The 15,248-nt window shown below is 47.8% G+C and overlaps 1 protein-coding gene across 5 annotated transcripts in view; it reads left to right on the top strand.

Annotated features, from left to right (window-relative positions):
* Positions 1–15,248, top strand: part of MPHOSPH8 (M-phase phosphoprotein 8) — a 75,177-nt gene that overhangs the window by 30,876 nt on the left and 29,053 nt on the right. For all 5 annotated transcript variants that reach the window (XM_055244057.2, XM_063619019.1, XM_063619018.1 and 2 more), the window contains one exon: positions 11,228–11,383. In XM_055244057.2, the coding sequence (XP_055100032.2) occupies positions 11,228–11,383 (156 nt within the window). The remainder of the gene's footprint in view (positions 1–11,227; positions 11,384–15,248) is intronic.

Below are 15,248 nucleotides of genomic sequence, written 5' to 3'. Positions count from 1 at the left end.
AGAGGCGCTCCTCACCTCCCAGACGGGGCGGCCGGGCAGAGGCGCTCCTCACTTCTTCCCAGACGGGGCGGCCGGGCAGAGGCGCTCCTCACTTCTTCCCGGACGGGGCGGCCGGGCAGAGGCGCTCCTCACTTCTTCCCGGACGGGGCGGCCGGGCAGAGGCGCTCCTCACTTCCCAGACGGTGGGTGGCCGGGCAGAGGCGCTCCTCACTTCCCAGACGATGGGTGGCCGGGCAGAGGCGCTCCTCACTTCTTCCCGGACGGGGCGGCCGGGCAGAGGCGCTCCTCACTTCTTCCCGGACGGGGCGGCCGGGCAGAGGCGCTCCTCACTTCCTCCCGGACGGGGCGGCCAGGCAGAGGCGCTCCTCACTTCCTCCCGGATGGGGCGGCCGGGCAGAGGCGCTCCTCACTTCTTCCCGGACGGGGCGGCCGGGCAGAGGCGCTCCTCACTTCCTCCCGGACGGGGCGGCCGGGCAGAGGCGCTCCTCACCTCCCAGACGATGGGAGGCCGGGCAGAGGCGCTCCTCACTTCCCAGACGATGGGTGGCCGGGCAGAGGCGCTCCTCACTTCTCAGACGGGGCGGCCAGGCAGAGGCGCTCCTCACTTCCCAGACAGGGTGGCCGGGCAGAGGCGCTCCTCACTTCCCAGACGATGGGTGGCCGGGCAGAGGCGCTCCTCACTTCCCAGACGGGGCGGCCGGGCAGAGGCGCTCCTCACTTCCCAGACGGGGCGGCCGGGCAGAGGCGCTCCTCACTTCCCAGACGGGGCGGCCGGGCAGAGGCGCTCCTCACTTCCCAGACGGCGGGTGGCCGGGCAGAGGCGCTCCTCACTTCCCAGACGGCGGGTGGCCGGGCAGAGGCGCTCCTCACTTCCCAGACAGTGGGTGGCCGGGCAGAGGTGCTCCTCACTGCCCAGACGGGGCGGCCGGGCAGAGGCGCTCCTCACTTCCCAGACGGTGGGTGGCCGGGCAGAGGCGCTCCTCATTTCTTCCCGGACGGGGCGGCCGGGCAGAGGCGCTCCTCACTTCCCAGACGGGGCGGCCGGGCAGAGGCGCTCCTCATTTCTTCCCGGACGGGGCGGCCGGGCAGAGGCGCTCCTCACTTCCCAGACGGGGCGGCCGGGCAGAGGCGCTCCTCATTTCTTCCCGGACGGGGCGGCCGGGCAGAGGCGCTCCTCACTTCTTCCCGGACGGGGCGGCCGGGCAGAGGCGCTCATTTCTTCCCGGACGGGGCGGCCGGGCAGAGGCGCTCCTCACTTCTTCCCGGACGGGGTGGCCGGGCAGAGGCGCTGCTCACTTCCGAGACGGGGCGGCCGGGCAGAGGCTCTCCTCACTTCCCAGACAGGGCGGCTGGGCAGAGGCGCTCCTCACTTCCCAGAGGGGGCGGCCGGGCAGAGGCGCTCCTCACTTCCCAGACGGTGGGTGGCCGGGCAGAGGCGCACCTCACTTCCCAGACGATGGGTGGCCGGGCAGAGGCGCTCCTCACTTCTTCCCGGACGGGGCGCCCGGGCAGAGGCGCTCCTCACTTCCCAGATGGGGCGGCCGGGCAGAGGCGCTCCTCACTTCCCAGACGGTGGGTGGCCGGGCAGAGGCGCTCCTCATTTCTTCCCGGACGGGGCGGCCGGGCAGAGGCGCTCCTCACTTCCCAGACGGGGCGGCCGGGCAGAGGCGCTCCTCATTTCTTCCCGGACGGGGCGGCCGGGCAGAGGCGCTCCTCACTTCTTCCCGGACGGGGCGGCCGGGCAGAGGCGCTCATTTCTTCCCGGACGGGGCGGCCGGGCAGAGGCGCTCCTCACTTCTTCCCGGACGGGGTGGCCGGGCAGAGGCGCTGCTCACTTCCCAGACGGGGCGGCCGGGCAGAGGCTCTCCTCACTTCCCAGACAGGGCGGCTGGGCAGAGGCGCTCCTCACTTCCCAGAGGGGGCGGTCGGGCAGAGGCGCTCCTCACTTCCCAGACGGTGGGTGGCCGGGCAGAGGCGCACCTCACTTCCCAGATGATGGGTGGCCGGGCAGAGGCGCTCCTCACTTCTTCCCGGACGGGGCGCCCGGGCAGAGGCGCTCCTCACTTCCCAGATGGGGCGGCCGGGCAGAGGCGCTCCTCACTTCTTCCGGGACGGGGGCGGCCGGGCAGAGGCGCTCCTCACTTCTTCCCGGACGGGGCGGCCGGGCAGAGGCGCTCCTCACTTCCTCCCGGACGGGGCGGCCGGGCAGAGGCGCCCCTCACCTCCCAGACGATGGGAGGCCGGGCAGAGGCGCTCCTCACTTCCCAGACGATGGGTGGCCGGGCAGAGGCACTCCTCACTTCCCAGACGGGGCGGCCGGGCAGAGGTGCTCCTCAGTTCCCAGACGGGGTGGCCGGGCAGAGGCGCTCCTCACTTCCCAGACGATGGGTGGCCAGGCAGAGGCGCTCCTCACTTCCCAGACGGGGCGGCCGGGCAGAGGCGCTCCTCACTTCCCAGACGGTGGGTGGCCGGGCAGAGGCGCTCCTCACTTCCCAGACGGTGGGTGGCCGGGCAGAGGCGCTCCTCACTTCCCAGATGGTGGGTGGCCGGGCAGAGGCGCTCCTCACTTCCCAGACGGGGCGGCCGGGCAGAGGCGCTCCTCACTTCCCAGACGGGGTGGCCGGGCAGAGGCGCTCCTCACTTCCCAGACGGCGGGTGGCCGGGCAGAGGCGCTCCTCACTTCCCAGACGGCGGGTGGCCGGGCAGAGGCGCTCCTCACTTCCCAGACGGTGGGTGGCCGGGCAGAGGCGCTCCTCACTTCCCAGACGGGGTGGCCGGGCAGAGGCGCTCCCCACCTTCCAGATGGGGCGGCGGCCGGGCAGGGGCTGCAATCCTAGCACCCTGGCAGGCCAAGGCAGGCGGCCGGGGGGTAGAGGCTGCCGCGAGGCCAGACCACGCCACCGCACTCCAGCCCGGGCAACACCGAGCACTGGGTGAGTGAGACTCCGTCTGTAGTCCCAGTAGCTCGGGAGGCTGAGGCGGGCAGAGCAGTCGGCGTCAGGAGCTGGCGAGCAGCGTGGCCAAGATGGCGAACGCGTGCCTGCATGCAAAGGAGAAAAGGCAGGCAGCGGTGGCGCGCGCCGGCAGACCTAGGCAGTCCACGGCGCGGGCAGCAGCAAGTCGAGTAGATTGTAGCCTGGGCCCGAGAGGAAAAGAAAGAAAGAAAGGGAGGGAGGGAGGGAGGGAGGAAGGAAGGAAGGAAGGGGTTTCAAGGAAGGAAGGAAGGAAGGAAGGAAGGATGGCGTTTCTCCCGTTATAAGCGTCTGGCATTTCCCCTGCTTGCACTCACTCGATCCTGCCACCCTGTGAAGAAGGTGCCTGCTTCTCCTTTGCCTTCCACCATGATTATAAGTTTCCTGAGGCCTCCCCAGCCATGCTGAACTGAGTCGATTAGGCCTCTTTCCTTTTTTTTTTGTTTTTGAGACGGAGTCTCGCTCTGTCGCCCAGGCTGGAGTGCAGTGGCGCAATCTCGGCTCACTGCAAGCTCCCCCTCCCGGGTTCACGCCATTCTCCTGCCTCAGCCTCTCCGAGTAGCTGGGACTACAGGCTCCCGCCACCACGCCCGGCTAATTTTTTCTATTTTTTAGTAGAGACGGGGTTTCACCATGGTCTCGATCTCCTGACCTCATGATCCGCCCGCCTCGGCCTCCCAAAGTGCTGGGATTACAAGCATGAGCCACCGCGCCCGGCCCTTTCCTTTATAAATTACCCAGTCTCGGGTATTTCTTCATAGCAGTATGAGAACGGACTAATACAAAAGGTGTTAGTGGAGCAGGACTATGGCAGTTTTCTCTTTTCACTGCTGAGTGAACCAGCCGGTTGGTTAGCCACCTAGCCATTGACAAACTTAAGGGTCCTGCTAGCGGTTTGTTAGGCCTCCTTATAGTCTAGTCTATAGTCTATAATCAGAAACACAATTGATTCACTTTTTACTAATTCATAATATTTCTTGATTCTAGCTATATGTATGAATAATTAACATAAGAACTGTGGAAATACATACATATACCACCATTCCAAATCATTATTTATAATTTATTTGGGGTAATAGAGTAAGCAGAGGATTAAATTCTAATAGTGTATATTGCTTAATTTCCTTTTTTTTTTGAGACAGATTCTCTGTTGCCCAGGCTGGAGTGCATTGGCGTAATCATGGCTCTCTGCAGCCTTGGCCTCCCAGGCTCAAACAGTCCTGCCACCTCAGCCTCTCGAGTAGATGGGACTATAGGTGTGCTCTACCATGACTAATATTTTAATTTTTAATAGAGATGGGGTCTCCCTGCATTGCCCATGCTGGCCTTGAACTCCTGGGCTCAAGTGATCCTCCACCCTTGGTCTCCCAAAGTGCTAGGATTTACAGGTGTCAGCCACTGTGCCAGGCCAGTTTTTTTATGTTTTTTAACAAAAATTTTAAACTGTTGCTCTAGTGTATACGATCTGGTAGAATAGGGGCCTGCCTTTTAGTTTGGCTCACTGATTAAAGGAAACTTTGGCTACCAAGAAAGAGACTGCTTCTGGAATTTTGAAGTCAAATTTATAAATCCTAGGGCTATCATGCAATTTCCTAATACATGGCAAAACCCTGGACAATTTTTTGATTTACATGACTCCATACAAAGACGTGAAATTCAGGGATTTCATCTGTATTTGTATGCTGCCATGCTCCTAAAACTCAAAAGTTTCCTGAAACATAGTGACCACGTTCAGTAGCTATTTGTTGAATGAGTGAATGAATGATGCACACCTGTTGAAGTAAAGGGTAACAATTATCAGTAAATTAAATCTGGAGCTATAATTAAGATATGTTCCTTAATACTTGAAAATTGTTCTTAATACCCTCCTTCTCATCAATTAGCTCAAATTTCATTGATAACTAGCATTAGATTTATAACTATGTTAATGTAAAAGGTAGTTTTCTAGTCTCTACTGCTTTTTAAAAATTATCAGAAATGTAAGAATTAGACAGACTCTCATATACCTTCACCCAGATTCTCTAATTGTTAATCATTTATCTATTTATCTTTTTTCTCTGTTTATGTACATTTTTTTCTGGCCCATTTGAAAGTGGTGTTTTTTAAGGGCTATGTTGAATTTACCACTATTTTTATGTACGCACACAAACAAGGATCATTTTTGTTCCCATGACCCATTACTGATAAAATTAGCTGATAAAATCCACCCGCCTCGGCCTCCCAAAGTGTTGGGATTACAGGCATGAGCCACCGCTCCTGGCTCTGATGTTTATTCTAAAACCAAATATATTGCTTTCTTTTAGGCAGTTCTGCATACTATTGACTAAGATTTCTTTTCTTTCCCCCCATTAATGCAAGCTAAGAAGCTGTCTTTTTAGCTGTGCTGTCTCATCTTTAATTTTTTCAGTTTTAATTATGCCTTTACAGAAGACAGAAGCTCTTACAAAATTGTATACAGGCCGGGCGTGGTGGCTCACGCCTGTAATCCCAGCAGCACTTTGGGAGGCCAAGGCGGGCAGATCACGAAGTCAGGAGATTGAGACCATCCTGGCTAACATGGTGAAACCCCGTCTCTACTAAAAATACAAAAAATAAGGCAGGCGCGGTGGCGGGCGCCTGTAGTCCTAGCTACTCGGGAGGCTGAGGCAGGAGAATGGCGTGAACCCGGGAGGCGGAGCTTGCAGTGAGCAGAGATCGCGCCACTGCAGTCCGGCCTGGGTGAAAGAGTGAGACTCTGTCTCAAAAAAAAAAAGTTGTATACAATAGTTTTCCTTTTGTATATTATTTTGCCCGAAAGAATATGCATATATTCTCAATGGATAAAGTCACCATCTTCCCACCCATTTAATGTAGCTGAACAATAAAACTGTATTGCCGAACAATAAAACTGTATTGATGTACTCTTAACTATTATTTTAAAATTTTAAGGCTTTTCAGGCTTATCTTTAAAAGTTAAGATTTTGAGGCCGGCCACAGTGGCTCACACCTGTAATCCCAGCACTTTGGGAGGCCAGGGCGGCCAGATCACAAGGTCAGGAGATGAGACTATCCTGGCCAACATGGTGAAACCCTGTCTCTACTAAAATACAAAAAATTAGCCAAGTGTGGTGGCATGCGCCTGTAATCTCAGCTACTCAGGAGGCTGAGGCAGGGGAATCACTTGAACCCAGGAGGCGGAGGTTGTGGTGAGCCGAGATCGTGCTACTGTACTCCAGCCTGACAGAGCAAGACTCTGTCTCAAAAAAAAAAAAAAAAAGTTAAGATTTTGAATCTGTTCTTTTTCCAATATTTCTTGAGTTCAGATTCTACTCAATGCTCGTACTTGATCTTTCTACACAGATAACTGAATGTGTGGGTACAGTTGAAGGGTAAAATGGGTGGGAGCAGTTCTTGGCACTTCGCTTGGAAAGTTTATTGCCTTGGTGGTGGTGGTGGTGTGAAGAAAATCGGGCAAGTGTTAAGTGTGTAGCTAGAATGGTGCTCTGCAGTTCATGTTGACAGTCAAGTTTTATATTCTTGATTCTCAGTGAGATTGGGTATTGAGCAGAAAAGACAAACCAGAAATCTGAAGAAGCAAAACTTTGCAATATATATTACCAAAATTTAATTACCTTAGAAAGTATTAGAGATATTCTTACAGATGAGCAAGAAAATCGGTAAAAGACACAACCGGTAATTAAAAATGTTTTATTGTGGTTATGTATATATATCATAAAATTAGCCATTTCAACCATTTCTAAGTGTACAGTTCAGCAGCATTAATCGCATTCACCAAGTTGTGCAAACAACACTACTATTTCTAAAACTCTTTCATCTTTCCAGAGACTCTGTAGCCATTAAGCAGTACTGGTACTTGGTCTTTTTACACAGATGGCTGAATGATTGAAGGGCAGTGTGAGTATGATTGAAGAGTACCCATCCTGCCTACCTCAAGTCCCTGGTAGCCTCTAATGTACTTTCTGTCTCAATGAATTTGCCTATTCTAAGTACCTCATGTAAGCGGAATCATAAATATCCTTTTGTGTTTTGTAGCATAATATTTTCAAGATTCATCTATGTTATAGCATGTGTCAGGATCTCCTTCCTTTTTAAGGCTGAGTAATTTTCCATTATATGGGTAGACCACATTTTATGTATCCATCGATGGACACTTGGGTTGCTTCCACCTTTTGTCTATTGTGAATAATGCTGCAGTGAACATTGGTGTACAAATATTTGTTTGAATATTTGTTTCAATCCTTTTGGAATTGAAAAATAAGGACTACTTTTGGAATTGCTGTGTCATAGGATGATTCTGTGTTTAATTTTTTTAGAAACTGCCTGACGATTTTTCATAGCAGCTGTACCATTTTACATTCCCAACACCAATGTAAGAAAGTTCCGATTTCTCTACATCCTTACTAATGCTTGCTATTTTCTGTTGTCTTTTTTTTTTTTTAGCCATCTAAAGGTGTGAAGTAGTATCTCATTTTGTGGTTTTGACTTCCATTTCCCTAAGGACAAATGATGTTGCTCATCTTTTCATGTGTTGTGTTTATATATTCTGGATATTAATTCCTTATCAGATATATGATTTCCAAATATTTTTCCCATTCTGCGTGCTATCTTTTCACCTGTTGGTAATGTCCTTTGATGCCCAAAAGTTTTTAGTTTCGATAAAATAGAGTTTATCTATTTTTTTCTTTTTGTTTGTGCTTTTGATAGCCTATCAAAGAATCTGTAGCTGAACCCAGGTTTGGCTGCTTGCCATTCGAAAGCTAGACACAAGAGACGAGGGTTGATGAGAGAAAAGCAGATTTATTCAGAAAGCCAGCAAAAGTGAGAAGATGGTGGACTATTATCACAAAGAACATCTTAAATTTTAAAATTTACCATAGGGGGCTGGGCGCGGTGGTTCACACCTGTAATCCCAGCACTTTGGGAGGCCAAGGTAGGCCAATCACTTGAGGTCAGGAGTTAAAGACCAGCCTGGCCAACATGGTGAAACCCCATCTCTACTAAAAATACAAAAATTAGCCAGGTGTGGTGGTGGGCATCTGTAATCCCAGCTACTTGGGAGGCAGAGACAGGAGAATCGCTTGAACCCAGGAGGCAAGAGGTTGCAGTGAGCTGAGATTGTGCCACTGCACTCCAGCCTGGGCAACAGAGCGAGACTCTGTCTCAAAAAAAAAAAAAAAAATTTACCATAGGGTTTTTAAAAGGCAGCTTGGTATGAGAGACATGTGGGAGTGGTGCTACAGGGTCTGTGTGTCTTTGTTTGGATGGCTATTTTGGGTGGTCACCCATCTGGAGGTCTGGTTGGCGCTGGTGGTAGCCTAGTTGCTTGCGGCTCCCCCTGAGCAGGAGGATTCTACAGTGCCTGATTTGTTTGAGATTAGCCTCTGGAATTTCTTTTTTTTTTTTTTCTTTTGATATGGAATCTTGCTCTGTCACCCAGGTTGGAGTGCAATGGTGTGATCTCAGCTCACTGCAACCTCCGCCTCCTGGGTTCAAGCGATTCTCCTGCCTCAGGCTCCTGAGTAGCCAGGATTACAGGCACACGCCACCACGCCTGACTAATTTTTGTATTTTTAGTAGAGACAGGGTTTCACCATGTTGGTCAGGCTGGTCTCAAACTCCTGACCTCGTGATCCACCTGCCTCAGCCTCCCAAAGTGCTGGGATTACGGGTGTGAGCCACCACACCTGGCCTAGCCTCTGGAATTTCTTAAGCAAGAGCATAATTAGATAAGCATGCATTGCTGGAAGAGAGTGTCTAGAGAGGAAAGGAATGAAGGGGTAAGAGAGGAAAGGAATGAAGGGGTAAGAGAGGAGGGAAGGAAGAAAAAGAAGGTGATTAAAACATATTTTAAAAACTGAGGTCCCCAGTTACAGACGCATTGCCAAATCCAAAGTCATGAAAACTTATTCCTGTATTAAGAATTTTATGGGCCGGGTGCAGAGGCTTATGCCTGTAATCTCAGCATTTTGGGAGGCCAAGGCGGACAGATCTCTTGAGACCAGGAGTTTGAAACCAGCCTGGCCAACATGCCGAAACCCCATCTCTACTAAAAAATACAAAACTCAGCCGAGCATGGTGATGCCCACCTGTAATCTCAGCTACTTGGGAGGCTGAGCGATGAGAATTGCTTGAACCCGGGAGGCGGAGGTTGCAGTGAGCCAAGATTGCGCCACTACTCTCCAGCCTGGGCGACCCTGTCTTAAAAAACAAACAACCAAAAAAAAAAAAAAAAAAAACAAGCTCTGGGGTAAGACTCTGGGTTTGAATTTCAGCTGAACTACCCATTAGCTGTGTGATCTTTGACTAGTTACTTTATCTAGAAGCTTTAGTTTTCTCATCTATAAAATGAGTAATACTACCTAGTTCATGGGGATGTTGTAAATATTAATGATGAACTAATAAATGCAAAGATTTAGACTGTGCATGACACATTGTAAAGCACTTGATGAATGTAATGCTTTTGATTTCCCTTTAACCATTTAAAAATATAGAATGATTCTTAGATCACAAGATGAGCAAAAACAGGAGGCAGGCCCTGCTGTAGTTCGCTGACCCCTGATATAGAGAGATGGACTCTTGTATCTGGTGGAGTGTAAATTGGAGCATTTTTTCTGGAAGGCATTTGTCAGTGTGTTTTAATCTTTAAATGGCTTGCCTTTTTTAATTTATTTATTTATTTTTTTTTGAGATGTGATTTCACTATGTTGCCCAGGCTGGTTCGAACTCCTGAGCTTAAGCGATCCTCCCACTTCAGCCTGTCAAGTATCTGAGACTCTAGGTGCCTACTACTATGCCTGGCTGCCACCAACCCTGGAAATGGCTAGTTTTTTTTACCCCATTGATCTCCTTTCTGGGGATTTATTCTAACGACTTAATGAGAGATACACAGGGATATTACAGCTTTATTTATAAGTACAAAAAAAATGGAAGTGATCTAAACAACCATCATAACAAAGGGAGCGTTTTTGTACTATTTTTTGTTGTATTTGTATGATGGAATAATCTTAAGTCACTAAAAAGTGTTTGAAAAGTTATAACAAAAAGTGCTTGATACATAAGTGAAAAAGCAATATTAAAAATTATAGTATTATCCTAATGTTTTAAAAACATTCTAAATATGTATTAATATAATAGGTGAAGGAAATAGATCAAATTGTTTTCAGTATCTATTTATTATTTGGTTCTTCCTGTCTTTCCTATTTTTCATTGCTTTTCAAGAATTACATATTGCTTTATGGAATCAGAATAGGACTTCAGTCTTTGGTTTATGAAAAACAGATCAATAATATACTGTTTTTTCTTTTCATTTCTCTCTTTTGTTTTCCACACCAGGGTCTGGCTCTGATACCCAGGCTGGAGTGCAATGGCACGATCTTGGCTCACTGCAACCTCCACCTCCTGGGCTTAAGTAATCCTCCCACCTCAGCCTCCTAAGTAACTTGGACCACAGTTGCATGCCACTGTGCCCAGCTAATTTTTTTTTTTTTTTTTTTTTGAGATGGAGTCTCACTCTTTTGCCCAGGCAGGAGTACAGTGGCCTAATCTCTGCTCACTGCAATCTCCGCCTCCTGGATACAAGCGATTCTTCTGCCTCAGCCTCCCAAGTAGCTGGGACTATAGGTGTGCGCCACCATCTTTTTTTGTTGTTGTTTTTTGAGACAGAGTTTTGCTCTTGTTGCTCAAGCTGTAGTGCAATGGCGTGATCTTGGCTCACTGCAACCTCTGCCTTCTGGGTTCAAGCGATTCTCCTGCCTCAGCTTCCCAAGTAGCTGGGATTACAGGTGCCCACCACCACACCCAGCTAATTTTTTTGTATTTTTTAGTAGAGACAAGGTTTCACCATGTTGGCCAGGCTGGTCTTCAACTCCTGACCTCAGGTGATGCGCCTGCCTCGGCCTCCCAAAATGCTGGGATTACAGGCATGGGCCACTGCACCTGGCCCATAATTTTTGTATTTTTAGTAGAGACGAGGTTTCACCACGTTGGTCAGGCTGTTCTGAAACTCCTGGGCTCAAGCGGTGTGCCCACCTTGACCTCCCAAAGTGCTGAGATTATAGGCATGAGCCACTGCACCTGGTCGATAACTTTTTTTCTTAAGCCACTTTTCTCAGGAGATGCATGTACTTTATAATGTGATAATTTCCACTTAGAAGCAATTTTCAAGTTCTTTCGTGTCTTCTCATCAGTTTTTTTTTTTGGAAATGTAATCAAGTTAGTGATCTGCTTTATTTGCCTTCTTTTATTGTCTATAACAGGGTAAAGTTCTTTACAAAGTTCGCTGGAAAGGCTATACATCGGATGATGATACCTGGGAGCCCGAGATTCACCTGGAGGACTGTAAAGAAGTGCTTCTTGAATTTAGGAAGAAAATTGCAGAGAACAAAGCCAAAGTAGTCAGGAAGGATATTCAGGTACTATGTTTTGTCTCATATTTGTTTTTATATACATAAATTTATTGTAAATTTTAACTCAAAGTATGTGTAGTAAATGATTTACAAATAATAAAGTGTACAGTATTCTTTAGTGTAAATTCCACGTAGCCAATTCTCACAGACTGCTTTCAGTGATTTTTGCTGGGTTCTTCTTTCTGTACCCAACGTATAGTTGCGGTTCACAAACAAGAATAGTTTGGAGATGAATATTGATATTTTCCTTTAAGTTAAGAGTAAGGTAAAAGTGGAGAAAAAAGAGACATGCCAAACTATCATTTGTTCGTCCATGATATGAGCAACTTGTTTTTGTATATTATATTTATTCTGCGTTATCAACCTATGTCTTATGCCTGCTTTTTCTGCTAGTTAAAACAAATTATCTGGTGAGGACCTGGTTTAAAAAAAAAGAAAAAACTTACAACTATATAGTGAAGATATCTCACATTAAGAGAATGATTCTCATTATTTTATAGGCTGAACATTAATCTTTCTCCCTACAATTTAAGTTTCAACTATGTTTTTTAAAATACCTAGTCTTTTCTTAAATGACCAAAACAGTATTAGTTTTGACTGTGTGTAGTAGTTGTTAATAATAATAGCAATAACAGAAGTGCCTGGCATTTACTGAGCATGTGTGTATACTACATAACTACCATACACTGGGTCAGCACTGGTTTAGTAAGTGAAGCAATCACTTAGTAAAACAGGTGTATTTATAAGATGACCACTGGTCTGTCGTGAGCTTTGAGTGATGTTACGTGACACTAATGGACTTCTGCTGAACTGTTTTGTCAACATCGTAGTATTTTTAGCTTTTTTTTCTTTTTTTGAGTAGACATGGAGTGTCTCGTAGGGGCCAGACCCCTAAACAGTTACAGTTACAGAAAGATAGGTAAAATCTATTTTCTGCACTAGATCTGCCTTCAGGTTATACGTAGATGTATGATTTTTTTTCTTTTCTTCTCATTTATTTTTAAATACAGAGTCTTGCCTCTGTCACCCAGGCTGGAGTGCAGTGGCACAGTCATGGCCCACTGCAGCCTCAGCCTCCTGGGTTCAAGTGACGATCCTCCCACCTCAGCCTCCCAAGCAGCTAGGACTATAGATACACGCCACGAGGCCTGGCTAATTTTTTCTCTTTTTTCCAGAGACAGGGTCTCTCTCTATTGATCAGGCTGGTAGGAACTCCTGGCCTCAAGTAATCCTCACACCTCGGCCTCCTGAAGTGTTGGTTGGGATTACAGGTGTGAGCCACTGTGCCCAACCTGATGTTTCTTTTAAAGATGGTACCATATACTAATAATTTTGCCCTTTGCCCTTCCTTTAAAATAATCTTTTATTAATACATATTTTATTCAGAAAAGAAATATGGGTATTTTTTTGGCACCAGTACATTCTCAGAGATTCTTTTATTCAGCATGTTACTATTGGTGCTAAAACTGTTGCACATTTAGCTGGGAACCCCTTCATACTAGCCCGTGTCCTGGCGCTCCCACTCAGGGTAGCACTGCTCTCTTTTTTGGCACAGTGGCACGTCCCAGCCTCAATAAATCCATGCTGACCTCTGTAACTCGGCCTGTCACCAGTGTCACCACAGAGACCTACGTGTTCTCCCTTTTCCTACCAGGAGAACTCTGGTCACAACAGTATTGCATGTCATCATTTACTAAATTTTACAATACAGAGAAATTAACCTCAGATTTGCTATGCCCTTTCTACTGTGAACGACAAACAGTATTTGTTAATCTATTTGCTAAAGTTCCACATTCATTTTTAGTTCTTTTTGTTCTTAGAATATATGCACTGTTTAATGTTCAGAAGTTACTTGAATATTTTTTCTGTGTGGTTATGTTATCAGTTTTATAAGCAGGTTCATTTGTCTGTTTGTATTCAGTTTTGGGGTTCCTCCATCCTTGCCGATGCAATTTTGTTGAGTATGTAAAATACTTAATGTGGTTCAAAGGATAAAACCAGAAATTAACTAGGACCTATCTTCTCCCTGCCCTCTCTCTCCCTCTGTATCTAATTTGAAATACTGTCCTTTACTTCCAGTTAATAACTATAATCAGCAAGCATAATATTCCTTTAATATGTTCTCACCACGTCTCCCTGTTATTTCCTAGATACACTATACCTTGTTAGAACATTTAGTCACACATACTACAGTCTGTCTTATAACCCTCATTCAGTCTTAGTCCTAGAAGCAAATACATAATTAATGCTTTCCGCCAGTCCTTATGGTGATGTTTGTCCAGTCATTTTTGGTTATCTGAACTTCATGCCTTAGTACAGGGCTTCTCAAAGTGTGGGTTCCGGCAGGAGCATCAGTCCCCAGCAGAGGTGCATGTGAGAGTTTGTGACCCACCTCTGTAGTAGGAAGGCTCTTGAGAACAATATTCACTGACTTCTTTTGTTTCCTAACAGTTTGTTGGCTATCTGAATGCCAGTTGCAGATTCCTTAGTGCACATTTTCTTTTCTCAGGTGTCTTACTATGTTAATCCATTGTCATCTGGCACAAAACATTGCTCTTGGTGACCAGTTGAGTTTGTCTTGTAAGTGACTTGGGGTCTTTTTGCCTGATGCTCCAAAGTTTTTGTTTGTTTTCTTTTTTCTTCTGGTTTTTTTTTTTTTTTTTTTTGAGACGGAGTCTTGCTCTGTTGCCCAGGCTGGAGTGCAGTGGCGTGATCTCGGCTCACTGCAAGCTCCGCCTCCCGGGTTCACGCCATTCTCCTGCCTCAGCCTCCGAGTAGCTAGGACTACAGGCGCCCGCCACCACACCCGGCTAATTTTTTGTATTTTTAGTAGAGACAGGGTTTCACTGTGGTCTCGATCTCCTGACCTCGTGATCCGCCCGCTTCGGCCTCCCAAAGTGCTGGGATTACAAGCGTGAGCCACCGCACCCAGCCTCTCTTCTGTCTTATAGACATGTCTTTTTGGTATGCTTTTATTGTTTTTAGGATAGTCAGCCTGGCTAATTTAAAAAAATTTTTTTTTTAGATCTTTTGTTTCTGTCTTCTTTGGCCTACTTGGTTTGGAATCTAATCCTAGCAGTTTTTCCTCCTTGTGGGGCTTGGTCCTGGAAGTCCTGAGGAGAGCTTTGCTGGCCCCTTTTGCAGGGCCTGGGAGTGCGCAGGAGGCCCCACCCCACAGCTGCTGTCTCAGGCAGCACCAGCCTGGGCTTTTCCAGATCGTTGCCTTCGCTTCCCCTGAGTGACCATCCACACCACATGAGCCTTACCACTGTTTTAGTTTTGGTAAGGCCCGTGTGGTATGGACTTGGGACTTACCAAAACCAAAAGCTGTCTGCAGGGAGTTTTGTTTTGCTATCCTAGTTGCCTTGTTTTTTATGAGGTGATTCAGGGAGATTGGAAAGGTTAAGCCAGTGCCACCATATTCCCACTTGTTAACCTTGGTGGCGTCCATTTCTTAGGCAGTGTAGGGAAGACATTTTAAAAGTATATCTGGCCAGGCACCGTGGCTCACCCCTGTAATCCCAGCACTTTGGGAGGCCGAGACAGGTGGATCACTTGAGGTCGGGAGTTTGAGACCAGCCTGAACAACATGATGAAACCCTGTCTTTACTAAAAATACAAAAATTAGCAGGGTGTGGTGGTGCATGCCTGTATTCCAGCTACTCGTGAAGCTGAGGCAGGAGAATCACTTGAACCCAGGAGGCAGGGGTTGCAGTGAGTCACTGCACTCCAGCCTGGGTGACAGAACGAGACTCTGTCTCCAAAAAAAAAAAAAAAAAAAAAAAAAGCTATCGTTTCCATCCCTTCTCTCTACCCCCAAGTCATTTAGGATAAGGTGGTTTTGGGAAATGGGAACAGAAAATACTTTGCA

The sequence above is a fragment of the Symphalangus syndactylus genome, chromosome 15 (genome assembly GCF_028878055.3).
Source record: "Symphalangus syndactylus isolate Jambi chromosome 15, NHGRI_mSymSyn1-v2.1_pri, whole genome shotgun sequence".
Classification (NCBI taxonomy): domain Eukaryota; kingdom Metazoa; phylum Chordata; class Mammalia; order Primates; family Hylobatidae; genus Symphalangus; species Symphalangus syndactylus.
The sequence above is the reverse complement of the archived record's forward strand: the minus strand, read 5'-3'. Positions and strand labels throughout refer to the sequence as shown.